At 42.7% G+C, this 27,195-nt stretch overlaps 1 protein-coding gene across 3 annotated transcripts; it reads right to left on the bottom strand.

Moving 5' to 3' along the window:
• Positions 1-372: 372 nt before the first annotated feature.
• On the bottom strand, positions 373-26,890 carry atp1a3b (ATPase Na+/K+ transporting subunit alpha 3b). 3 transcript variants are annotated; one of them, XM_086077575.1, is made up of 23 exons: positions 26,677-26,890; positions 22,217-22,298; positions 9,702-9,824; positions 9,199-9,258; positions 8,066-8,269; positions 7,875-7,988; positions 7,652-7,786; positions 7,447-7,564; positions 6,912-7,180; positions 6,637-6,835; positions 5,599-5,843; positions 5,328-5,520; positions 4,612-4,787; positions 4,383-4,519; positions 4,158-4,308; positions 3,677-3,845; positions 3,436-3,590; positions 3,176-3,299; positions 2,936-3,081; positions 1,788-1,918; positions 1,600-1,701; positions 1,186-1,277; positions 373-633 (listed from the first exon to the last, which is right to left on the bottom strand). In XM_086077575.1, the coding sequence occupies exons 1-23, from the start codon at positions 26,709-26,711 to the stop codon at positions 605-607; spliced, it is 3,189 nt and encodes a 1,062-aa protein (XP_085933701.1). In that variant the 5' UTR covers positions 26,712-26,890; the 3' UTR covers positions 373-604. The 3 variants fall into 3 exon arrangements, with proteins under 3 accessions (XP_085933701.1, XP_085933702.1, XP_085933703.1); XM_086077576.1 differs by having other exon boundaries at positions 9,702-9,785; XM_086077577.1 differs by lacking the exon at positions 26,677-26,890 and having other exon boundaries at positions 9,702-9,785; positions 22,217-22,691.
• Positions 26,891-27,195: the final 305 nt, after the last annotated feature.

Raw genomic sequence — 27,195 nt, 5'->3', positions numbered from 1 at the left:
AAAAAAGTAAATCAGTCTCCCTACCTGACATATTTCAAAACATAAACACAACAACAACACTGTGGCGCAGGTGGGAGTCAGTCAGTGTGATGGCTATTTGTGTGTGTGTGTATGTGGGATGGGGGTGTTGAGGGGACATGGTGGGTAGCAGGGCGGCCCTTTTTCAGCCAAGTTGGCTCCTTGGAATCTACATAAGACAATATGCAGCTGCCGTTTGGTAGATATAATTATTATTATTATTATTATTATTATTATACTGGTTTATGTACACAGCAGTGAAAGAACACATGCAAAGACTACCATATGGGAGGGGAAAGTGACGGGAATGGGGGGGGTGGACAAGTGTGTGCGTGTGTGTGTGTGTGTGTGTGTGTGTGGGAAGGGGGGGGGGGGGTGTATGTCGAAAGTTGTAAAGGTGCTTTTGCTGTTTTGAATCTTTGGGGCAGTTGGGATGAAAATTGCTTCAAAGCGTTGATGTTTTTGTCTTGGGTGGGGGGGAGGGGCGGAGGGAGGGTGCTTGGAAGGGGTGAAGTAAGTGGAAGAAGATGAGGGAGGGAGGGGAAAGTTTTGGGGAGGGGCAATGAGCAACAAGATGCTCCAACGATCAATAATAAGTCTCCTTCTCCACCCAACCTGCACGAGAGGAAACAAGGACAGAACACACTTCGACGTTAGTTCAATTACTTAAAAAATTATCTGGAATGAGAACAAGAAAAGAAAAAAAAAATAAAGTTTTTTTTAAATACACAATGAATTATTATATGATTATATGAATTAATGAATTACAAAAAAAAATCAGAATAAAAAAAAATTAAAAATAATAATTAAACCAAACATGAAAGTATACAATAAACAATCAAAATAATAATAATACAGCGCACAGTATAAGAAAAATAGACAATAGAAGAAAAATCAAGTAAAATAAACAAAAAAAAATACAAAAAAGTAAAATATATAATTACAAATAAGAGAATAAAGTTCATGATTGAGTCAAAAATTGACTAACACAAGTAATGAGCAAAGAAAAATCATTCAAATAAAAGTATGAAAATAATGACATTAAAATGTTTTAAAATTAAAGCATAAATAAATATAAAAAATAGAAACTATATACAAAAAAAATGAAGTTTATAGTAAGAAAAAGGTAGCACACAACATAACGAGAGAATGTGAGACGAAACTGACCTCCAGGGTTCCGGCGGATGAGGAGCTTTCGAATTTCATCATAAACAAAGATGAGGAAACTGTAAGGGAAGGCGCAGAACCACCAGGAAGGTCTGCACAAAAACAAACGCACACACAAACTTAACACTGGAAACACAAAGTACGGCAAACCAAGCTCCAACTTATGAAACAAAATTTTTGGTTAAGGTTTTTTTTTTTTTAAACAAATTTTTTAAAGTATTTATTTCATGTTTTTTAAGCTTCATGTAGCACTAAAAACTGTTGACACACTGTTGAAAAGTAGTACAATCAAAATACAGCTATTTTCCTAACATAATGAGTAAGTGTGATTAATAATCTTGATTACAATATTGATCAAATTAATCATGATCATCATCATTTTGGCCTATAAAGAGAAGAGGAGGCAACTCTCACTTGAGAGGGTACATCCTGAGGGCCACATCCATGCCCGGGCAGTAGGACAGGAAGGCAGCCAGGGCCGTCTCCTCAAACAGGCCAAAGATCAAGATCTTGTTCCTAGGGGGGACGAATAGTGAGGACACTTATTAAAGACAAGTCCAGCTGGCCAACTGCGGACGGGCGGGCGAAGGCGCTGCACTCACTTCATGCCCTGCTGGAAGACGGAGTTGCGTCTGGTCTTGCAGATGATGACGTCGGCCCACTGCACCACCACGATGCTGACGAAGAAAGACGTGTGGCACGTGAACTCCACGATCTTCCTCTGCTCGTAAGTCTGAGGGAGACACGGGAAGTCACAACGTGGCCCACAACTTCACGGATGGAACGGCTCACGCGAACGACAACAATGCATATGCGGAGAGAACGCAACGCGATGCTGCAATGTCACCAAACTTGGGAGTAACACAGTCAATTTTTTCATTAGGTATATTCTGGTCAAGTCATTTTCTATTTTGGGTCTAATCATTTTGTATTCTCTAATATTTGTGTATTGTTTTTTTGTTGTTCTGTATTTATCCCAATACTTTCTTTTCTGTCAGTTTAAAATAAATCTTAGTGTATCTTTAACTTAACTAATATTTTGCATTATTTTTTAAAAACCTTACAATTTCTTATAAAATATTTTAAAATTTTCTAATAATTTATTAAATTATCAAGATTATTGTATTTTCATACAGTTTGAAAATACTTTTGTCTAATATTTTTCTTCTTTTGCATTAATATTTTTGGTCTAATATTTTTCTATCTTTTCTCCGGTTGTCTATTTTCCATCTATTTTTGTAGTTGTGTATTTATTATAATAATCTTTTATTTTTGGTCTTATTTTATTCATTTATAAAAAAAAACATTTGTCAAATGTATTTTCACCTTTTCCAGTACTTTCTATATTTCATTCGTATTATTTTGTTTTACTTTCTATATTTCATTAGTTATTATACTGTAATATTTCTTTTATTTCATAATAAAATACAATAAAAATTGGTAAGTGTAATATTTTTGCATTTTCTTATTTTTGAATTTTTTTAAAATTAAACCTGGTTTATATTTTCCCATGTGATATTGTCCTCTTCCCTTTTTATTTTTGTATATTTAATCAAATTAAAGTAATTTCTAATATTTTTATTCTAGTATTTGTATATTTTTCAACCTTATTTTAGTTTTAAATACAATTTTTAAAAAAAGTGTGCATTTTGATGAGTACAATGATAAACATGATTTTTCTGATCACAGTAATTCTAACATGGAATGTTCCTATAATGTCACAAGTAGTTCTTAAGAAAAAACGTAGTACCCATTGTTGTCCGTAGCTGTCCTCCAAGTCGTTGCAGGCGCGGTCATCCCAGTCCAGGCGAATGCCCACCAGCCGACTGGGCAGGAAGCCGTTTTCAGCCAAGATGACAAAGTAGGCGAAGAAGCCACCCAGAGCCTGGATCATACCTGAGGAAAAACAAAACAAAACAAGACAAGACGGTCAGCTTCACTCTTTCACATGGAAACCCGACAAAATGCGCATGAAGGGGACTGGACCCACCGATCTGTCCGTAGGCGATGCTGATGAGGCGTTCGTTCACCAGCTTGTCCCTGAAGGGGTTCCTGGGCTGACGCTTCATGATGTCGCTCTCCGCCGCCTCATAGGCCAGCGAGATGGCCGGCACCTGGCAAAACATTTGACAGTTAGCGTGTTAGCATGGGCTGGCAGACTCACTAATTAATCCAATGTTGTCATTGGGAAATTCAGTTTTGAAAGTTCTAATGTGAGTGAACTTGTGGTCAAAGGCAGCCGGCACTCACCATGTCGGTACCCAGGTCAATGCAGAGGATGGTGATGGTGCCGAGTGGCAGAGGAATGTTGACGATGATGAAGAGGAGGAAGGGTGTGATCTCTGGAATGTTGCTGGTCAGCGTGTAGGCGATGGACTTCTTCAGGTTATCAAAGATCAGGCGGCCTGACAAAGTAATCGCATCAACAATTTAGCATATGAGCAAATGATTGATACTTTAACGGTGATAGACTTGACGCATTTATTTTTACCTTCTTCCACTCCGGTGACGATGGAGGCAAAGTTGTCATCCAACAAGATCATGTCTGCGGCTTGTTTGGACACATCGGAACCGGAGATTCCCATGGCGACGCCGATGTCGGCTTTCTTTAGGGCAGGAGAGTCATTCACACCGTCGCCTGTCACAGCCACGATGGCACCCTGGGAAAGATGAGGAGACGTGAAAGCCAGTTCAGGAGGACACTGCCGCCATCTGCTGTCTCATATCAGTACTGTCCTCCTTCAATTAATCTTCAAGGGTCTATATGCTGGCCCGCCATTTTGCATTCGCCTCTTTATTAAAAAAAATTATTATCAGGTCTTTAAATGTATCAATAATGTACTCAAATTGCATCTCTTGGCTTTAACAACAATTTTAACAGAAGCAAGTCGCAAAAGTTTTATTAAACCACCTGTAAAAAAAAAAAAAATTGCATCAAATGACTCCTTGAAAGCCCAAATTAAATATTGTACCTGTCTCTGGCATCCTTCTACAATGATGAGCTTCTGCTGAGGGGATGTTCGTGCAAAGACAATCTCAGTGTGGTTCCTCAAGATGTCATCCATCTGATCCTGAGAGAGATCCTTCAGGTCAGTGCCGTGGATAACGCAAGCCTTGGCATCCCTAATAAAAAGACAGAAGCAGTGTTACGTGTCTTTCAAATATCTTAATGGGGAGTTTGTATCCGATTGACTTACCTGGGGTTGACTTGGCTGACGGGGATGTTGAGACGAGCTGCAATGTCCTCCACCGTCTCGTTGCCCTCAGAGATGATGCCCACTCCCTTGGCGATGGCCTTGGCTGTGATGGGATGATCTCCAGTGACCATAATGACCTAGAATAAAAAAAAAAGTCCAGACGCCATCAAGCAACTTATAGTACGTGGCTGAGTCATGGGACTTTGGTTTCTTGGGAAAGAGGCTCTACCTTGATACCGGCAGATCGGCACTTGCCCACGGCATCGGGCACGGCGGCACGGGGAGGGTCGATCATGGACATGAGGCCCACGAAGCAAAGGTTGTCCGTTTGGAAGTTGACATCATCCGTGTCGAAGGCAAAGCCCTTTGGGTACTGGTCCTCTGGCAGCATTAAGGAGCAAAAGCCTGGAGGATAAAAGCCAGGCAACTGAGTAATAGAAGAGTAGTGCTTTGTGCCATCTTGTGGCGCCGCATTTCTACAGTCCCCCCCTGATAATTACCAGAGAACGAAAATCAGACAATAGTTCCTGTGGATTTGATATTCAATGGTCCTCCGAAAGTTACTAGTTTTGGAGTAGTGTAAAAAATCATGTATAATAGTAGTCAATATTCTTCTTTAAAAAATATAAAACTTTCTAATATTGACCTCTATTTCTGATACTGTATTTGCATGTTTTATCTAAGAATGTTGCATTGCTTTTGAGTATTTTGTGTTTTTTGTCTAATATGTTTGGGTTTTTTTGTATTACAGATTTGCCTTTTGTATTATTTTCTGTAGTTAAAAAAAAAATCCAATATTTGTGCAACCGTAGCAGGAATTCTTAGGAACTAGATTTAGGGAAGTGTTACATGTTTGCCTCAAAAGTTCCAAGTTCTTTGCGCACTCTATTATGAGTGGATGAACTAAATAATGACACTTGATTCCCAGTTCTATATTCTTCTTACCCAACACTCTCTCTCCCAGTCCTCCCAGCTCCATGTAGGCATTCTGGAAGGCCTCCTTCAGTTCCTCGTCCATGGGCTGCTCTTTGCCCTGCAGTAAAATGGTGGAGCAGCGATCCAGGATTCTCTCAGGGGCTCCCTTCATCACCAGCAAGTAGCGGTTGTCGTTGACTTCCTCCGTCTCGTGCACGGAGAGCTAGGGCGGAAGAACACAAGCGAAGCTTGAGATGAGCGGCTTCCCTCAAGCTCAAGTGTTTAACTTGTCTCCACTTACTTGGTATTTGTTGGTGGAGTTGAAGGGGATCTCGGCCACCTTCTTGTTCCTGTCCCGCATCGCCCTGACCGAACCGCAGGACAGCTCGATGCACTTGAGGAGGGCCGACTCTGAGGCATCGCCCGCCACGTCGCGCTTGAGGATGGCTATCGAGTCCTGTCCCGCCTTGAACTGAGCGCGGTTGCACAGGGCGGCGATGCGGGCCAGCGACTGCCACGTCACCGAGCTCTTGTCGAACGAGGCACCTGGAGGAAGAAATCAAAATAATATTTGAGGTTAAAAGTGGGAAGTCAATAATATGTTCTATGCAGCCACACTGGTCTAAATATGGTATTCTGGTTGGTATTGTGTTAGTGGAATATGAGTTAAGCAGCAAAATCCAGCCATTTTTTATCCATCCCAGGGGGCGGCCATTTTGCCACTTGCTGGCGACTGAAGATGACATCAATATTGCTGAGGTCTCAGGTAACAACCAATCACAGCTCAACTGTTTTCTGAAGCTGAGCTGTGATTGGTTGTTACCTGAGACCTGAGCAACATTGATGTCATCTTCAGTCAACAACAAGTGGCAAAATGGCCTCCCCCTGAGATGGATAAAAAATGGCTGGATTATGCTTCATAACTCTTATTCCACAAATGTAATATTAACCAGAATGTCAAGTTTAAACTAGTGAGGTCACTTTATAACATATTATTGTCAAAACAATTCAAAGTTGACTTTCCCTTTAAAAGTGGGGACCTCCCAAGATGAGAGCTGAACAACCAATCAAACTCTTGTTAAATATGGGGTCAGCACACAACTGCCACCATTTAAATGACCTCTGATGAGCCCCAAATAAAGTTCTAGTAGGCATGGGTGTGTAGACTTAATATAACCACTGTACTTGTATAGCAATGAATAATGTTGCTGTATAGTTAATTAAGGTAGGCAGACATTTGAATGAATTATTGCAAATATAATTGGATCACAATGGGAAAGTCAACTAGCAAAATTGCACATTTGTGTCCATAACCACCTTTGACCATCTTATCACTCACCAGACTGGTCCTCCGTGGTGTCGGCCTCATGGATCTGGTTGTCGAACCACATGTGGGCAACGGTCATCCTGTTCTGGGTCAGGGTGCCCGTCTTGTCGGAGCAGATGGTGGAAGTGGAGCCCAGCGTCTCCACGGCTTCCAAATTTTTCACCAGGCAGTTCTTCTTCGCCATACGCTTGGCGGTCAGGGTCAGACAGACCTGGACACGCGGCGTGGTAAAATGGGCTCTTATTTGTCATCAAACCCGACTTAAATGCTGCATGAATCCCACTCACAGTGACGGTAGCCAGCAGGCCTTCGGGCACGTTAGCCACGATGATGCCGATGAGGAAGATGACAGCCTCCAGCCAGCTGTAGCCCAGGATGAGGGCCAGGACGAAGAAGGTGACGCCCAGGAAGACGGCCACGCCGGTGATGATTTGGATGAAGTGCTCGATCTCCTTGGCGATGGGGGTCTTGCCCGTCTCCAGGCCGGACGTCAGGGTAGCGATGCGACCCATCACCGTGCGGTCTCCGGTGCAGATGACGATGCCACGTGCTGTGCCTGGTTTTGGCAGAGAAGCGGAGTACATCAGTCAGTTTGTAACTTTTTCCTTGGTGTGTTGGTACGGTCATACCAGCAAAGTTGATTGAAATTGATCAGTATAAAGTCTTATTTTGAAATAGGGGTGATTAACTAATGGCCTGTGGGTGCTACAATTCTGAAAACTTGAACTGTTAAAAAGTCTGAAAATAGTCTCGTCACTCTATTGTTTGAAAAACGACAGTATGTCACATGTTTGGCAACCATGCGTGTTAAGACCAATTTACCTTCCACACAGTTGGTAGAGAAGAAAGCCACATTTCGGGTTTCCAAGGGGTTGTCATGGGTACAATCGGGTGACCTGCTCTGAGGCTCTGATTCGCCTGTTAGGGAGGAGTTATCCACCTATTCAGGTGAAAGAGGGAAAGAACGTTGTGAGTTTGTTGGGTCTTGTTTAATGACAAGGCCGCGGTCCAAAAGCCGCGTGTCTACCTTGCAGCCATGTGCTGAAACCACTCGGATGTCGGCGGGGATTCTGTCTCCTCCCTTCACTTCGATCAGGTCTCCGCCCACCACTTCTTCCGCGTTGATCTGTACCTTTTCGCCCTCTCGGATCACCAGCGCTTGCTGTGATGAGTCGATGGAAAAACACGTTGTGAGCGCTCGCGTAAGAGACAAAAGTAACGACTCAAGTATGATTTTTGGGACGTATTACCTGAGGCACCATGTTCTTGAAAGACTCCATGATTTTGGAGCTCTTGGCCTCTTGGAAATACGAGAAGCAACCGGTAATGACGACGACGGCTGTGAGCACAATACCTAGGTACAACTACAGACACGCAGATCATGCATGTTATAGGAGCAGATCAAACACAGTACATGTGATGGGACAGATGTGTGACTCACGTTATCTCCGGCAGGGTCGTCTTCGGTGGCGGCCTGAATGGCGTAGGCCAGGAAGCAAAGGATCGCGCCGGTCCACAGCAAGATGGAGAAGCCGCCGAACAGCTGGCGACAGAACTTGACCCATTCTGGGGTGGTGGGAGGTGGGGTGAGTGCGTTGGGGCCATCCCTGAGCAGAAACTCTGCTGCCTTGGCATTGGTCAGTCCCTGGAGGAGGTCGCAGACAAAAAATAGGTTATATGATGACGTTATATTATATAATTGTTTGTTTGTTTTCATCAATGATGACATAACGTGCAATACTTGAGTTGTTATAACTCTTAAGGCTTGTAAACTGTCATGGAAATGTACCAGAACAACAGGTAGCCATGTTGGCTGACTATTCGGCAAAAATGAGTAGCTTGCAACTGGTAAATTAAGCCGTAAAATCATGAATAAGCCGCGCATTAACAACTCTTGCTGTAATGTGGTGAATGTTGTGACTTGGTTGCTGTTCTAAGGTCAGTATCAGCTCACTATTCGCCAAGTCCAGGCACATATAGAATGCTGTTGAAACATATATTCGATATCCTTGATGTCAAGCTGAAGGCCAATGTACTAATATGCTGTTTGTTCACACTAGTAATGCATAAAAATGGCCTTATATGAAACTTTTGGACCATTTATTCAATATCAATGATCTTCAATTTGAGGTCCTTTCAACATAGTAGGCCAGTCTTTGTCCTCACTAGTAGGACAACCATGTTGATATTGTGGCACAATCTTGCACTAGATGAAAATGTTGTGCTACTAGTGATATCAAATTCTACGAGTTAACATCTAACACTTCACCAGTAGTATTAATAGTGTGCAGATGTTGCAGTTTGACCTCACTACCAAAATACAGTGGAAAAACTCCTCGAGCTTAATGTCGACATAAACGGAGCTCTTGCAATTAATCAGAAAATAATATGTTATGTAGTTATTTATGATTATATTATTATTTTAATTACTGTCTTTTGTGTTTCATGTATAGGACGTTTTTACAGCTGTAGCTGTTGTGCATAAAAATGAGTAGAGATAAAAGTCGTCCTTTCTGGACTGAAGTACTGGGACGCCATCTAGTGGACAAGAGTGAGAAAAATAATTTACCATACCTGGACAATGTCCGTCTGGAATTTCCTGCACACCTCTTCTACGGACATCTTGTGTTCCGTCTAGACAAAGACAACAACAAAAATCAGTGAGAAAAAAAAAAAGAAGTAAAATGATGATACATGCACAGGTTTAACTTGCTTAATAGTTTTTTTTTGCATGCAGGATAAACTATGATAACAATTATTTAAATGATTATAGGGAATTGCTCTTGATTGCAACCGTAGACTTTTAGGACTTGTTCAAGATAGAAATGGGCTCCATGCATGCATTTCACCTGACAAAGTGTATCATGGCAGCCAGGTGAGTCTGCGTTGCGGCATCAAAGTGGCGACTTCCTGATAGCAAATCTTACCGGCAACAAAATACTTTTTTTCATCCTGTGTATGATTTAGACTTTCATTCTCTACCCACAGTGTCCATGCTGGACGTGAGAGACACTATTTATTAACTGTGAGGAAAGAAGATGCATAACACACGAGTAATAACGTAGTTTTCTACTCACAATGGGCACTTCCTTCTTCAGGTCGTCCATATCCTTAGTTCCCGTCGCCCCCTTCTTCTTCTTGGGGGATCGGTCATCTTTGTCCTGTGTGGTGGCAACGCGGTAACTGTCTGACCGGCCATACTACAGACATACACATATGTTTTATACATGCTTTATAACTAAAAGTGAACAAAATACTAGCTTGGGGCCCTTTTGTCTCGGGGGTGGGATGGGAGGGAGGTGTGGGGGGGAGGGGGGGGTTATTATCACTCACAGAAGGTTTTGTACAGAGAGTTGACGACATCAGTACGTAATAGAGATGGGCATAATAATGCTTTGTTGTGAATTGATTGTTGATTGATGGAGCAAAATGGGAGTGGGGGCTACTTGGCTGAGTCTCAACCAGTGTGTTGTCTGAAGAAGGACAACATAACATCCAAAAGTGGATTTTATATGGCAGCATAATTTGACTCAATATCACTAATGAATCTACATAGAGTTCATTTCAAATTGCCATTACTTGAATGCCCATCCCTAGTATTTAATACACTAAGTTGTGAAGCGGCCTTGAGAAGGAACTTTTGAAACCAGGTTCATATCAACAACAATTGAGGAAATCTTGAGCATTTTCCCTCCCTTGCGATCAAAGTCAGAAAAGACTTGACTACAGAATATCTGAAAGATTATCCTGAGACCTGAGTCATTGTCCTTTGGTTTGCTGTGTGTCAACTGTCAAGAGTCCGTTTTTTTTCTTTTTTTGGGGGGGGGGGGTCTCTGCTAAAAAAAAACAACATCAATCAAGTTATAATAAAAATTCTTAATGTTCAATATTTACGATCACAAGGGCAAGAGTTTGCCACTACAATGTGGTCACCTGATAACAGTCTAACTACTTCTAGTTCTTCTTCCCCGCAATGTCATGCTTTTAAAATGGACCCATCGATACCACTTTTGTCAGACCGGGTATTTCATGCACAGTACTTACATTTAGGTATAAAATACCATAAAGGTCTATTAGACATTGCGAAAGACTGAATCATCATCACAGATGACACCCTGTTACTTTAAAGTGTTGGCCGGAGGTGTTTTGTGTTTGATCATTCTAGATCAAACCGTCCAGGCTCCACACACAGGAACAGGCACACGAGGATCATTAATCAGCATAAATTAAGTTTCGTGTTGCACGCACTAAAACGTTACATCACACGACAAAGCAGTATTTCGCACACCATGTTAATACTTGGGCGGGCTACTCGAGTAAACTGGCCACCACCAAAGTAGATTTCAAGAAAATTTAATACAAATATATTTTAAAAAACAAACAAAAAACGTGTCGCGACCAGATATACCACATGTAACATTACTTCGCCGTCACTCACTTATGGATCATGAGGTTGGATAGACCCGTGAGGACCCAAGACCCAAGTTGATTTCAAATATGTGGGAAACACTGCAAAGACATCACAGAGTGCACTTTCCGCCTGCTTTGCTGCAGACAGTACCTGAGCGTTATTAAAAGGTTATTTGTCCTACCAACCATGTTTCTGCTTTTCTTTTCATCCGTTTCACATAGTTGAACCGAACTAGCATTAGCAGTAGCCACAGTTTTGCTCACTCAGGTCAGAAGACTGTCATGCATGGCTTGCAGATGGAGGGGGCTTACGAAAAATGATTTTTTTTTCAATTTTGCCATAACTATTTAAATTTACTTTTAATTGTATTTTTCCTGCTTCTGGATTGGAGGCACGAGCTGTGGAAGTCGTCGAGGTTCTGTTATTTCAAAGGTGACAAAGGTTCGTGTCTTGGAATATCGCAATTTTTACGTTTTGTGGCTGGCTTACTACAAATAGTAACAGTCACTACGTTGGCAATATAGCCATCGCTTCGTCATGTGCTGTAATTCCGCCCCGGTCATCATGGTAAGCAAAGCTCGGCAATTGCATGAGACACAGAATTGCATCCCCCCCTCCCCCATGTAATTAAAAAAAAAATAATACATTGTGTATTGTGACTAAAAAATGTGGAGACTTTTCATCAAGACATCCAAGTTATGGGGGGGGGGGGAGCCAAATACAGGTACATTTCCTTCCTAATCTGATTATCTTCAGTTCTGCAAATGGACCAAATCAAAAGTGTACCAGCTAAGAGGCACACCTAAAACTTGCTGTAGTGTGAACTACGATATAGTCGAGCTAACCACAAATGAGCAGCTGTGCGTCTATCAAGTAACTCTTTCTTTGTAATAGAGGGTTCCTGCCTTGACATTTCTAAGGCACGCCGTAGCGACATTGTTGAGGCTCCCTATCAAAACCGCGCCAAAACACACACACCTGTTAAGTTAGACATGACAAATAATATTGCCTTGCTTCACCTCCGGGTGAACTGTGTGAGAACGCTTGAGTAAAATCGAGCCAACAGTAAAGATAAAAGACCCGACTTTCTGGTTTAGTTGGCATTTGTAGTAAAAAAAAAGCCTGGCGACAACTCTCGCTCGACCCAAACAAACTCTAACCCTTTGTTGGAGCGTGTCAGTGAAGAGGGAGCGGTTTGACGTATGCACGCGCACACACACACACACCAGAGAGCTGTTACTGTACTGCAGTGCAGGTGAACAAACCTCTGGCTGAAGCAAGAACAGACAGGTCTTGAGGTAGCAGAAAGATGCAATGGAAAAGTACCCGTGCGATTGTCGTTGGTTGATTGAAGTTGGTTGATTGAAGTGTTTTTCTTTTTCCTTTCCTCATGATGCCACAACATGGCAAAGTGGGGGGAAAAATTATAACGGAGTCCTTAGTTTATGACTAAGTTACATTGCTACGGCTTACTCAAACTTGAATAGTCTATAACATGGCTAGAAGATAATAGTTGTTCAACTATCATTCAAGTTACTGTAGAAAAGGATTTGGTAACGAAAATGCTTACAATATCCCACCATTACTTTTTACGATATGAAAACTTGAAATCTAGGTACAGATTTTAGCAAGAATGATGGTAGATGACACACTTGATTTGCTATCGTGGGCCATATTAGGAGATGTAGGCTGGCTAATAAATACTAGCTAAGCTATGGAGGTGCTGTCGCAAAACACCCAAATATGTGCTTGTGTGGTACACTTTTGTTACTGTATAGTTAAATTCTTACTTAAACTATTACCTGTACATTTAATGAAGATTTTACTTGGCACTGATTGTGTTGGAAGTTTTGCTGCAGTGGCCTAATATGATTACTTGCATTGTATCTGCAGTCATAAGTGTTGCATAGTAGCTATTGTAGAAGTGAGTGGAATGTGAGGCAGGCTGATGACAGACAAGAGCACGCACATGCAACAGGAGACATTAGTGGGAGGTGAGAAGCCGGGCCAGACAAAGAGTGAAACAAAGCAGGTGGCATTGGGGGTGGGCGGCTTCTAATTAGATATTGACCACCATCTTTGTCCACCAGCTTTGTGTCAGCCTCTGACCTGCACTGACCCCACTCCAAATAATTGCACAACCTCACTTAAGGTGTGTGTGTGCGTCTGTCAGATAACACTGTATCTATGTGGGTTCAGAAGTGCAAGCATGAGAACGAGTGTTTTTTTTGGGATGTGTCATCCTGTGTGTGTGGGGGGGGGGGGGGGTGACCCAAGCATTGATGGCCGCAGGACGAAGCATACCAGTCTCACACCAAGCTAGCTGACAAATGCTGTCACCACAACACTGCACGTGTGTGTACAGGTGATGTTTCCGGCAAACTGCTACTACAAATAAACTACGCATGACAAATATTATTGGCGGGACAAATATATGATATTGCAATATAACGTGACTGACCAACTAGTTAACAGAAAACTAACTCTAATCTCGGACCCTAACCAAAAACCAAATCCTAATCCTAACAACATGCTCTCGCTGGCAGATCAGCACAGCGAAACGACTGAAAGCATGACAAGTGAAAACGTGTTTTACAACGTGTTTATAACCATCGCTATGCCAGCTCACTCCTTCTATTTTAATTCAAGACGAGAATGGCAGCACTGCCAAGAATGGAGCCGGTTAAAGTGCGGACCTACCTTCATTAATCATATTGCTTGATTCGCACGGTTAAAATTGGTTGAGTAAATTCTCAGCATTAAACTTGTGTGCGCCGCACACAGAGCAACATGGGAGAAAAATGACAAATTGATTTTCATCACCTGGGATTCAGAACTTCAAATGGCAGCCAACTAGTGGGCGATGGTCACCCACTCAGAAAAACTAGTTTCAGAACCCCAATTGATGTGCGACAGTTTAGTCGCATTTGGCCATGTTGCTCAATGTCCGGCGAGAATAACACTCCCGAACACTACCCCTCCTAACACTGGGGAGGAGTAAATGTCAGCTGTTAAAATGGCACATGAGAGTCCCCTTAACACACAGGCGTTGACACACCTCTGTTACGGCTCAGCTCGTGGCCCCTTTCACAAGGCCCGTCAAAGCCAATTTTGTTCCACATGTTGCGGTAAAAGAGATAAAGACCCAGCTACTATCTGGTAGCGTCAGAACCGTATCAAGAGACAACGGGGGGTGGGGGGTGGGGTGACACTAACATTAGCAACTCCCTCCTCCCTCCTCGATGTGTTGAAAGCAATTGCTGCGGACAAGGATTTTATGAGTCACTCCCACGGCTCAACAATCAAATTCATATAAACATCACAATATAGTGGATAGTGCAATTTTCAAATGACAAAGGCTGCAAATTTGGGGGTAAAATGCTTAATTTCAGACTGTTTGTAGGCTTTCTTTTGTCATTTAAAGGCCAATGTATATTTGATTATTTATTCAAAAGTGTCTAGATAAGATCTACTCCACATGTTTACATGTTGTTTTATGAGACATGAAAAATTGAAGTGCCACAGATTTGTTTGCATTGTTGTTATCTGACTTTTGTTCACGCCACATTTGTTTGGCAGCATTTTTGTTAGCAGGAAGTTATTGTCGTGAACGCTTAAAAGACTGCCAGTCAAAGTGTTTAGTAAAAACTCCAACTTAAGTAGATAAATAAATCATCATACGAATTCATGTGCCTTATTTTAGTGTAAGTCTAACCTATAGGGCCGAAACATTGATGTAATAAAAGCGAGATTGTTGGTTGTAGTATGGATTAATTTATTGCCTGCTTTTGTTACAAAATAAATGGGAAACTGACCTTAAAAAATATTATTGCATATTCAACCACAATCGCAAATTGCAATTATTTCTCAAGATCCTTCCGTCCGAGTGACTCAAGACACTGGCACTGATGTTGTCAAGCATCTCTGAAGGCTGAAAAATTGCCAGGCTGATTTTGACTCCGCCAATCTGTGTCTGTGCTAATTTACAGACAAAAGGGAGGAAAGGGCGCACTTTAAAGGCAGGCCATTGTGTGGTGTCTCCTGTAACTCGAGAAACTTGCAAGTTGGGGCACTCGTAAGACAAAGAACCGCTGTACTTTTCATCGAAGCGTGTATGCGTGTGTGTCAAGCTGCTGTGCACGCCTCTGCGTAATGTAATAAGCCTTTGTAGTTGGAAAGAGGAAACAGAGCCCAGTGTCTGGAATTACAGCCGCTCCTACAGAGAAAACAGACGAATGCTCTGACATCATTGAGCAGTGGCTCCATGATGCTACCCTTGACCGTGTCACTTGCGGACTTGAGAAACTGTCTTGAAATGCCAATAAGCCAAGAAGTCAGTGCTTTTGTTCAGTTTACACAGGCTGACATTTTGTGAACGTCACCATGGTGACCGATGCTGTGGCTACACGGGTGCCCTGATGGGAAGAGGGACAAGTAATTATTGATGCATGTGCAAGTGGAGACTGCATTCCTTGCTTGAATGAGACGTGCGAGTATGAGCGGATGTGAGTCATTGGGCCAGCGATGGCGCGCATGTGGCGGCGCCACGCAATGCGGCAGAGAGAAGGACAGACTTTAAGAGAGAGACAAAGATAAGACATTACTTTTAAATCTGATGGGTAGAAATGTGGCGTGACAAGCTTGTGACATGGGCTCGGCTTTCAACTTGGCGGGAAAGCACACCTGAAACAGGAAGTTTACAGTGCGTAGAATGCTGCTTATTATGTACGAGTGAGGAAGTAGTTGTGAACAGAAGGCCACCTCGCTTCCTCGTGCGTGTGGTTATGCGCAGTTTGTTTCACTTCCCCTGGAGTCAAATCAACGCCTCTACATACCTTAATTGTGCCAATTTTTTCCAATTTCCACTTAAATTTTACAAGTACAACGGAGATGGTGCACTGTACTGTACTTTTTACATAATACAAAATAAGAGTCTAGCCTTTTAGTACAAATGTAGACAGGCCAAGAGATGAGTTGGAGAATTTATCCATCTGGTGATCCTGTTAGTGTTGGTGCGATTGTGTCGTGTGACCTTGTAAGGTTATTGGGCCATCTGCTGTTCCTTGCAGCAGGACAGCGTTGCCTTTGGGATGTAGTGGAGGGACTAGAAGGGGTGTGGGGTTAGCGGTTGGGATTAGCAACATGATGGATTAGCCCACTGAGTTAAGTCTTGTACGCCACTAAACAAACACACATTTCAATAGGGTTGTATAGTCACTAACAAACCCCGTAATTAGGGTTTGGATCACTGGTTGACTTGACTTCCAAGCTGTTTTCATTTCGAAAATTAGTAGCTATGATTGGTTCCACATATTGTATTAAGCAGCAAGACCCTTTCCTACATTCTAGTTCCTGTGCAATGGTTATCATCATGACCCTTTCTCACTTTACATTTCGGGTAACCTTGAGCGTTGGCATCACAAATAAAAGTCCAAGAGAAAACAAAATGCAGTCAAATGATACTCACTTAGCTGAAGTCCTTTGAGATTTTCTAATGTCCCGCATAAAAGTCGATTAGAACTTCAAATTGTATCCCCTTTTGATGCATTTGATTTTGGAGTGACTAAATTAGAGCAAATGAGGACCCAGGTGAAAAAGATCATGTGCGATGTGCTCCTGGCACGAAAAAAAGAGAAAAAGCCAAGAAAGCTTTTGAATCAGTCATAGTCGCCCATCCTGACCAGCTGCCCGTCTGTCTCCACGTCCACACTCCACTCCACTGTCCACCCACACACTGAGAAGGTGCTGAGGTCGTACCTTTGCGTGTGTGAGTGTGGGAAGACTAGCATTGTAATGTTGAGCTTGTTGGAGTTGTGGATGGAACGTGGCATATTGCCACAATGAGCCCACCTAAGGACTCCTTGGTGACACCCACACCCACACAAATGTGCAGATATGCAACTGATCCACTGAAACACTGGAAATACACTGATAACAAAACATGGAACTTCAAATCTTTGTATTGTTCATACAAAATATCAGACAGTGAAGGATATGAACTAAAAATATTATTTTATATTCCTTCTAGATAAAATAAAAATTAGGGCCCTTCACATGGATTTTTTAAGGCCGATGGCAGATTGCATTATTTGGCAGAATAAAAATCTGATAATTAATTAAAAAATATCGAATGAATGAATAAAACAGCCAATTTTTTGGTCCCTTAACGCTTACAACAATATGATTTACGGGCAGAACATTTGAGTGTTGTACAATACTTTGGGCTTTAGTATTTGTTTAACTTTACAACAGAGAAACATCGGCCGTTTTTATTTATTTATTAGTTCTATGTCTTTAATTTTATGCATAAACTAACGAACATCTGTTGTTCTAAACCCATAGTTGGGGCTGCTCGATTTCTGTTTGAATTAACCGTAGCATAGATGCTAAGTTCCATTAGCCTGTATGTGGCTTATCTTTGTATGTTAGCACTAAGCTTCAGAATCTTGCTTGAAATTCTTGGGTTTTACGTGTGGGTTTTACAGTAATTCATCTGGGAGTGAATAATAGTTTGAAGCAAGCATGTTTTGCCTCTTATTAGGACAACAGTTCACTATCTGCCAAACTGGCTCTATGCGGACAGAAAAAATGTGGTATCATTGCATTTTTGATGGCGAAGTATCATGAAATTCATCCTGCGAGTATGTCAAACGTGTCCTACTAGTGTGATGAAATGTCATACTGTAGGACTAGGAGTGAGTACAAACGGCATAATAGTACTTGGGCCTTAAACTGGAGCTCAAGGATATCGTATAAACACTCAAAACGGCTTTCCATAGTCTTAAGCTTTAGTTACTCAGGGTGGCTTGGTGTCACACCTTGTGTTCAAACACATTCAAACATTTAGCATGCAAACATCTCCAGGACAAGACCTTGATTCAGTCACGTCCTTGTTGTCAGGCAACGGAAGCCTGTTGACACGCTCTCAAGGAAGCCACTGAGTCCATGCCTCACAATGAAGTCAAGCTTTGCAAAGAGAAACAAGGCAGCGCTGACCTTTACGTTTGAATTACATTACAGAGGCTATCACGGAGCAGTCTTATCACCCATGCTAACTCCAGCCTTTCTTTTTGCTGACCGTCCGTCCCTCCAGTAGAGGACAATGACCTCGGTGCAGTGACTTATTGATCAGAGACCCTCAAGAGGCTCGATGGAGTCGATGGGGGCTTGACTTTAACTGAACGCCACGTCACAAGGGCACGAGCACCAGGATGTAGTCTTATCTGTGTGACCGTTCTGTTGCAGAGTTCCTCAATAGGTGGACTCCGGCCTGGATCCAAACCCTGAAGACTTCCTCAATGGACATGTTATTAGATTATCAGATTACTTTGACAAAGGTTTGTAATTTAAACCGGTGTGGATTAACAGTAGTTTTATTTTAACCCACGCAGCTGTCTGCCATCTTTTCTGGTCATTGCGGTACAGTAATAGACTGATCTCATGTATTGTTTCTACTCCCAAGTGACACTACAACCAATCCAATGGTTTGAAATGGCAAACAAAAGCTGTTGAGTTGATAATATAGGTCAGATTTAGGGCTGGGGGGGGGGGACTAAAAGTCGAGTAAGTCGACCACAAGAATATGTTGACACCAAATTTTTGTCCAGATGTTTTGCTGGCACCATGTAAACCATCCACACCTTTCCAGTCTTCGTAAATATCCATGACCTTTTCACACTAATACCAACCTCTACGAGTGCAAAGATGATACTGCAGTCAATGACGTCAAGTAGCAATGAAATGTTTACCACAGTTTTTAAAAACTGAATTTGAATAACATGTTTCTGACCGTGTTCAGCAAAAACTAACCAATGGTTCAATTTTATACTGTAAATTACAACTTTCATGTGTACAGTGGTGCTTTGATTTACAGATTGATTTCATTCCATGACCATGCCTAGACCTAAAAAAAACCTAGTTTCTCAAATCATCTTTCCTCACTGAAATGAATGAAAATGTCATTAATTTATTCCAGCCCAACATTGTTCTCCTTCTGATGAGTGCAACTTGGCCACTAGGGGGCTAAGATAAAAACACAAAAAGAGTTTCACAACAAAGTGGCTCATTAAGCTGCAGTAATGCTAATCATTTTCGCAGAGGTAAGAATATATACCACTAAGTACAAGTATATTACATTGCAGCACAATTGTGTTCAAATATCCGACGCTTAAAGAGTTACAAGAGCAACATCAATGCTATTTGTTAGCTCGTCTATAGCGCTTTGCTTTGGGTGTTAGGTGGACAACCCTAAGGCAAAGGTAAGTGGCTTGTTTTAAATACGCAATGTGTAATTTTTTTGTTTATTTGAAAGTAAACTTCAACTGGGAGTGGCATAATCTGCCATATTTTCTACAGCTTGTTAAGAGTTGAGTTCATTGCAATCACATTTCAAATTTTTGGCCGTGAACAGTTCGCAACTTGAAAAACAAAAAAAATTAACTACTAAAGTAACTTGTAAACTCAATTGAGGTACTAATGGACTCGTCTTTGCAACCAAAGGTTCACGTTTGAGGGATGACTGAATTTAGTAGTAGAAAATACTAGAAAATGTTTCACATTCATGCCCTAGAAGTATTTCATATATATATATATATATATATATATATATATATAAATACTTATGGTAGCTACGTTATGACATTAAACTACTGTGTTAGCGTAGGTCAGTGTGACATACAAATTTGGGTACACGTCAACTCCTTCATAAACCCTCAACCCCAGTGCAGCGCTCTGCATGAACTCCCTCACTCATTTTTGTGTCTGACAATTTAATGGTGTAAAATATAGCTTATGTGTGTACTCATATTTGCCACATGGTCACACGGACAACTCTCGTGTGCGGTATTTATTTTAATAGTACAGTGTGCCTCAGAAAATATTGATTCTGAAAAGAAACTCAAGGTTATCTAACAAATCTGCTTCGATGTAGGCCACTCATTTATGCTGATCTCGCTAGTTACTGTATGTGGTTTCATTTTCACTCAGACACATTTCTTTTGGATTCTATAAAGTCTTCCCTTCAGTTTTAACTGAGGAGTGAGGACGACTTGGCGATACGTTTGGTCCAGTGCGGCAGGTGCAGTGGGGAAGGACGTGCAGCGCTCTGCACCAAAGCAAGGGCTGGGCCTCTGCAGAGGCCGCACGCATCCGTCTCTTAAACGAGCGCCCACTTCCACGAACACACGCCTGCCCTCTTCATTAGTGGGGGGGGGGTCCAACACTCTCCAGCAGCCATTATGACCTTCTGACAAAGACTGCAATAACACCACTTACACTCTTCCACCTTTATCACTTTAATCCCAATTTCCAATTTAACCAAAAGGCCACACCCTAAGGAGATCGTCCACCTGACCCTCTTCCCCATTCCATCTGTCCTCCCTGATTGCCCGGCCCCCACAATGCACTGCGGCCAGGAAACAAGAGCCACAGTAATGTGAGCCCGAGGGTCATTATCCTGTAACAGGATATACAGTCAGGCACAGCCCCTCCCTCTCCCCCTCCTCTCTCGTCTAAATCCATCTCGCTACACCTGCACTTGTGTCCTTCCTTTCTCACCATCCAGTCCGCCGCCCACCTTCCAGCATCCATGCGAGGGATGGGATGTGAAGGTGAAAAGTGATCCCGGCATGCATCGGCAAAACAAAAAAAACACACTTCTTTTTTTTAAAAACACGTGCTTAACAAGCAAACGCTTCGTCGCACATCTCATGCGCCGGCCTATCGTGGCTCTGCGCTGGGAATTTCCACAGTATAGGCCCCGCCCCCACTTTGATGCAGCACGCCACGCACGTTGCATGCGATGTTCCCCCTGCGGCCTTGGGAAAAGGACAGCTGGCGCACCACATTCACCGTGGTGCACCTCTGACACAAAACCGTATCACCCAATGACAGGAAATTCATATTACCCACCACAATGTCCGATATTTCCCCCCCACTGAGGCGATGGTTTTAAATTGTCGCACCCCCCTTTTTGACGCAGCGGCCCGCCACCTCCCTCTGCAGGGACACTGCAACATGCAAGGGGGGGGACCCCGTCGGCTGGCTGCTGTCACTGCAATGACGCCGGTCCCCTTCGGGCTTGCAGCGTCACGCCACTGCACTGCATCCCAATTGATGCAGTGGTACACACGCACGCACACACATTGCGCAATAGCTTGCATCTGCATTTATATGCCGGGGATCTTTATTTTTTTGCCTCCGTTTGTTTTTCTCAGCAAATTACGCACACAGTCCAAATCTTTTTCTTTTTTTTTATCCTACTATGTGTGTGTGTGTATTGGGGGAGAAGAGGGGGGGAGGGGGTAAATGTAGTCACTTCTAGCGATTAGCGCATCTCTGTTATGTCACAAATTAAAGGGGAAATAAGCTGGTGCGCTTATTCTCGGTAACCGCATTATGACGCATGGGTCACCGAGTGTGCCGGGGGATGAGACTGCATGGGGCTTGAGGGGGGCACGATGGAGGGCTCCGGTAGAGTGGGGCATGGAGAAAAATGGTGGGGGCGACATGGAGGTCATGGCGATAAAGCCATGCACGTCCTCTAGTAACCCTCAAACCACACAAAATTTGGGTGAAAACATGGCTGAACTACACCTCCCCCACAATAAACCAATTAAGGCCTACCTAAAATGGCTGGCAAGGTTACAGGCAAAAGTGAGGCCTATGATGAGACACACAGAGGACACTGGGCCCCAGTCTTCTTTGGGGACTTTGAGCAACACTTTCCATTATTAAAAAGGTGACCGCCCATGTGTGTGTATGAGTCAGTGGAAGCTAATAATACGCCAGTAATCCACAAAAAAAAGGACAATACTCGACATGAAATAGCAAAGATGTTTGAGAGTGAAAGCATCATGGAGGCTACAATTGGTTTTGTCGCAGTGTGGCTGGAGGCAGTTCCGCATGACAGTCAATGTCACTCAACCATGCGCGGGATTTCCACTCAGGGAAGAAATGAAATGACATCACGTTTCATGTCGAGGCCCCCACCACCACCACCACCATCACCACCCTTCCCTCTCTCCCCTCCTAAGCACCGCCACCTCCCGGTTCTATGTTCGCCGCAACGGAGGCGGTGGTGGTGGCGGCGAACTACCGCTCGTTCTCAAGCCGCTTCGGGTGTGTGTCAGTACGAGGTTGAGGAGGGAAAATGCAAAATGGAGTGACGAATGATGGTCTTACCCCCATGTTGGCGCAGTCACTCTTCTTGTCCTCCTCGCAGGTTGAGAAGTGTCCCCTCTCAGCTGAAGCGCCCTTAAAACGACTTGTGGTGGACGGGGAGGGGAAAAGGGGGGGAGGAAAAATAAAATGGTGGTACGACCAGTCTTAAGGCAAGACAAGGGGGAATGCAAATGGAGTCTTAAAGGTGGGTGCGTCACCGAGAAGTTAGCAAATTAAAGCTCGGCGAAAACGTCAACGACCACCCTAGTCGCGGTTTGGGTGCCTTGTTTTAAAAGAAACGTCGCGGTCTCAAGCGGAGCATCACGCGTGGACGTATCTCTAGTCCGAAAAGACCGGTGTAACTAATTCGCCAGCCTCACTACACCCCCTCCCTGCCGGGCGCTCGTATCCCTCCGCGGCTCGGTAACAGTGGTAACAGCTTGCCGCAGTACGATTTCTCCTCGCGCCGCACCACTCCGCCTGTGAAAGAAGCGCCGCCCGGAGCGAATGGCTAAAAAGTCGGGTTGCTGATTTGAATACGCCCCGCCCACCGCCAGCACCGTCGCCAATGCACAACGCCTCTACTTCCATCGCTCGATCCGCTGTCCAATCGTAAAACCGACCGTCTCTTCACTGACGACCAATGGGCGTCAATCTTGTGTTCCCGCCGGCTAATTGGAGACGAGCTTAGCCCCTCCCGCTTTACTGCAGAATTCAGCGGCTAGCCGAGCTACTAGCTAGGTTGCATCAATGCACTTAGCAGCAGTTGCAGCAGCATCAGCAGGGGAGCCATGCTCACTATGCAGAGTCAGCATTTACGTATAAATTATTCATTGCTGTAGTGCAGGGGCGGGGGAACCTTTTTCTATGTTCCACTTTTATAACGTCATAAATTTATAAAGTAAAATATGATGCAGCAATGGGGAAAAATGTGTTTAACAGTCACTGCACTTCAGGCTTTACGGCCGCGGCGACTTGAGGTGTTCAAATTTTAACTAATATATTTATTTTTACAATATGTTATTTTATTCTATAAATAATCTCTACGGTGGATGAGCATATCCGCCTCAGAGCTCTTAGGTTGGGGGTTTGAATCCGGCCTTCCGGTGTGGCATTTACTTGTCCTCCCCCTGAATTTGTGTGTTTTTTTTCTCCAGGTAGTCCAGTTTCCTCCCACATTCCCAAAACAGGCACGCTAGGTACATTGAAGGCTCGAAGTTGTCCAGGTGTAAGTTTTGAACGGCTGTCTATTTGTTCTCTATGATTGGCGGGTGACGAGTTGAAGGCGTACCCCGCCTCTCACCTAAAGTCAGACCCTAATGAGCATAAATGGTATAGAAAATGGATGGACTAGTATAATTACTCTTAATCTAAGGTGACCAGATGGCAGTCACAAGTTTTGAGCCTTGTGTTTAGCATTAGCCAAAGTAATAACAACCCCCGGTTGCCAAACTGACCAATGATTAAATCGGTTAAACGGCTCTAGATAAAGAAAACAAAAAGGCTAAGTAAAAGTTAAAAAAAAAACAATATATTAGTCACAGTAAGCATCTGGTTATAATCCACAGTGCTTGTAAATTTAGCCATCTCAGCTAACGGGGCTAGCGACATTCATATACTGTAGACTTATCGCCAAAATGCTAATGTTACATATTACTTTCCTTGCTATCTGTGACGCAAGCGAGCTTAGCTGGCTAAGCTAACGGGGCAAGCCGTGTTCCATAGCTTGCTCTGCATTATTTCCTTTTGTGACTTTTATACGGTGGATGTAAATGTTCAAAGGCATTCGGCACTTCTGCCTGCTTGACTCCCACGATCACCGACATAAGCTAGTGATTATTATGACGGCACAAGTGTGTGATTGTTAGGCTATACATAGCTTTAATATGCCTCACGCCACCTTATAGAGGACATTTTATTCACAATTTAAAATAGCGCCAATGCTTTTTGAATAGTAGGTCATGTGCCATGCTTTCAACAAAATATCCCAAAGATTGGAGGCACTTTAAATGGTAGTTGTGAGTTGATCCGCATTTAACATGAATTTTACATTTTGTAATTGAGTTTTACAGGTTATTAGTCACATTTATGGTATAAACCATTTTGTTATCACAGTAACCTGACATTTAAACAGGGGTGTGTAGACTTTTTATAGCCACTGTCGGGTAACGCTGCACGAGGCCACAATGCTGCTTTATGAAATGTCCTTGTTCCCGCACTGGGGTAGCTATTTTGGGCGCACCTTTTTACTTTGCATTCTGCAAGTTGCCACATGCAAAGAGAAACGCTAGAAGAAATAAAGAGCAGGCTACGCTCCAGGCCAACCGTGCCCGATTGGATACAAACTTCATTTTATGTAACCACACCACAGAATCAGCAGAAGGAGAGCGACCCTTATGCAGCAGCCATGAGTCACGTTTCTTCCCCGCCGCGTTTCTTTCCCAAGCGAGGAGACGCCGCAGCAGTACAGCTAGGCTTCATCCAGGCACTGCTAATTTGCAAGGAAAAAGCAGAGTCTGTTCTCACACGAGGCCCCTGAGCGACGCACGTACACGCCGCTGCGGTCTGACGTGCTTAAAGGGGGCTCGTCGCTAATACTCATTTGCAATCTGCTTGCAAAATGGCTGCCTATCCTTTCATGGCTGCTTTTGTCCCATCTCGCTGCATCGGTTTCCTCACATGCGTTCTGGAGGAGGAAGGGTGGAAGGGAAACGAAATGCACCCTACAATTTTTGGTCGCCACGGCAACAGAAGTCAGATGACCTTGTCTGAGGGCTTATTTTGCTGAGTCAGAAATTGAGGGATGAGGGAACAGGGTGGTGCTGTTTCCCATTTTGTTGTGGTGGTGGTAGGATGCTCATCAATTCCAGTGTTGGGCAGTAACTAGTTACTACTTAACCCATTACTTTTTTTTAAATATACTATCTTGATCAATTATTAAATTGAATAATTTAATTGTGCGACACTCGTGAGGATAAGCGGTTCAGAAACAAATAATGAATGGATGGCAGCTGTGTACTGTACAACTTCCTGTTTACAATGGTTTGACGTTTCTGTGCTAACGAAGAATACGCAATGTGGGCGGGTATCGGATTCGGCAGTCGAGGCGAGCGCAGGGCGTGTTTTCGACGTGGAAATACGCTCAGTACTTTGGTTGAGCATAAAGGAACAACGCATGTTCTTAAATAAAAAAAAGTAACTAAAGTTGCTTTTAATAGTAACACTTGTTTTTACTGAAGTAATCATCAGAGCAATTGAGTTACTTTTAAAATGAAGTAACTAGTTACTATTTTTTAGTAACAAGCACAACACTGATCAATTCAAAGGTGGCAAAAGTACTTTGAACTCTGGTACTTTAAGTACAAATACTTGAGTAAAAAAGACTGGTCAAATACAAGTACTGATTAAACTCCTTGTACTTGACTAAAAATAAAGTATAGCCTAAAAAGGAGTTCGGTACAAAATTAATTTTTACTATGCAATTGGTAATTTTCTAAATTCACCTATTTGTGGATTTATTTATTTTTTTAAACCTCTTTGCTGAAAACCTCACATATTCCAATTCCTGTGCTCAGACTGAAGCACTGTCGAAGTATTGCTTTGGCGGAGTCTTGGTGACACTAAACTAATTTGAAGTGAATGGAGGGGCTTCATTCAATAAGCCAGACATCAGGGTTTTTCCTGTGTACAAAATTCAGAGGCGGCCACCTCCACCTTACTGATAATGAATGAAGGCTTTAACATGATAATAGTCATATTCTTATTGGAACTATTATTCATATTATTGAAACATGGGATTATTATATGTTGCCTGTAAAAAATGAAAGTGAGTCAGTTGGCGCATGGTCAGGATTAGGGATGCTCGATACCACTTTTTCCCCGACCGATACGCAACTCTTGAGTAGTCACCGCCGCTACAGACACCAAATACCGATACCACTAGTAAATAAAATTCCCCGCCAATAAACGACAGATGATTTTAAATTAAGATTTTTTATATCCCAATATATTATTTTCCCTTAAATTCCATGAAGTTAATGGCAACTTTGTATTCTTATAATTTCAAATTTCTTGTCCCTGATCATAAAACGGCCGCGATAATTGGTCACCGCCGTGAGTACCGATACCGTAAAATAAGACTGGTATTGGCACCGATACTGATATCTATACCACCCATGCCTCAATTTGAGCCAGGAAAAAACCTGAATAGGAAACTAAGTTTGTACTGTTTTTTTTTTGTGTGGATTTTTGCTACTCAGACTCGTTACTATCTCCCCTCAATAGTGGTAAACAGTGTATAATCATACCATGCTGGCACAAAGAACAAAAATATTCTGTGCGCACAGAGTAATTTACCCTTTCACAAATCTACAATCGATTTACATGACATCGCATGTTGCGATCAAAATGTATTCTGTCAAAACACAGAAACAAAAACATTCTAAATTAGCTCATGATGAGATTTTTTTTTAAAAACATACTTGTATGATGACGCTGTGCTTTGAAATCTTGGCATCTCTAAAATCTGTAGTTTTCAGGAAATAAACACAAAAAAGCAAACTCAAAATCCCCATCTTGCTTGAGTTAGTCGAAACCGCATTGGTCCAGTTGGTTGCAAACCAACATCAACACGAGACCGCCCCAAAAATGATGTTCATTCTCTAATTTAAAACGCAAAAATGCTCATTTACCACGCCGTCAAATAAATCCTGCGCCAACCCCAGTCGTTCATATCAAAGTTGGCGCACATGTCACCCCCTGACCACACAAAAGCCTTTCATACTTCACAAAAGCCTTTCATACTTCACAAAAGCAAACAACTGTGTTATATCATCTTCCCCAAATTATTCTTTTTCAAAGGTCATATAACCATGAGTGATGCGAGAAATCAAACAAAGAGCTGACTGTGAATTTTTTGCCCCACCTTTGCAGACACACATCGCAGTCAATCAAATAACAAGGCAATTATTCCAAAGGAGAAAATGAGCAACCATTACAAC

The sequence above is a fragment of the Leptonotus elevatus genome, chromosome 6 (assembly GCF_054856555.1).
Source record: "Leptonotus elevatus isolate MCC_2025b chromosome 6, RoL_Lele_1.0, whole genome shotgun sequence".
In the NCBI taxonomy this organism is placed as follows: Eukaryota; Metazoa; Chordata; class Actinopteri; order Syngnathiformes; family Syngnathidae; genus Leptonotus; species Leptonotus elevatus.
This window is presented reverse-complemented; position numbering and strand designations above follow the sequence as displayed.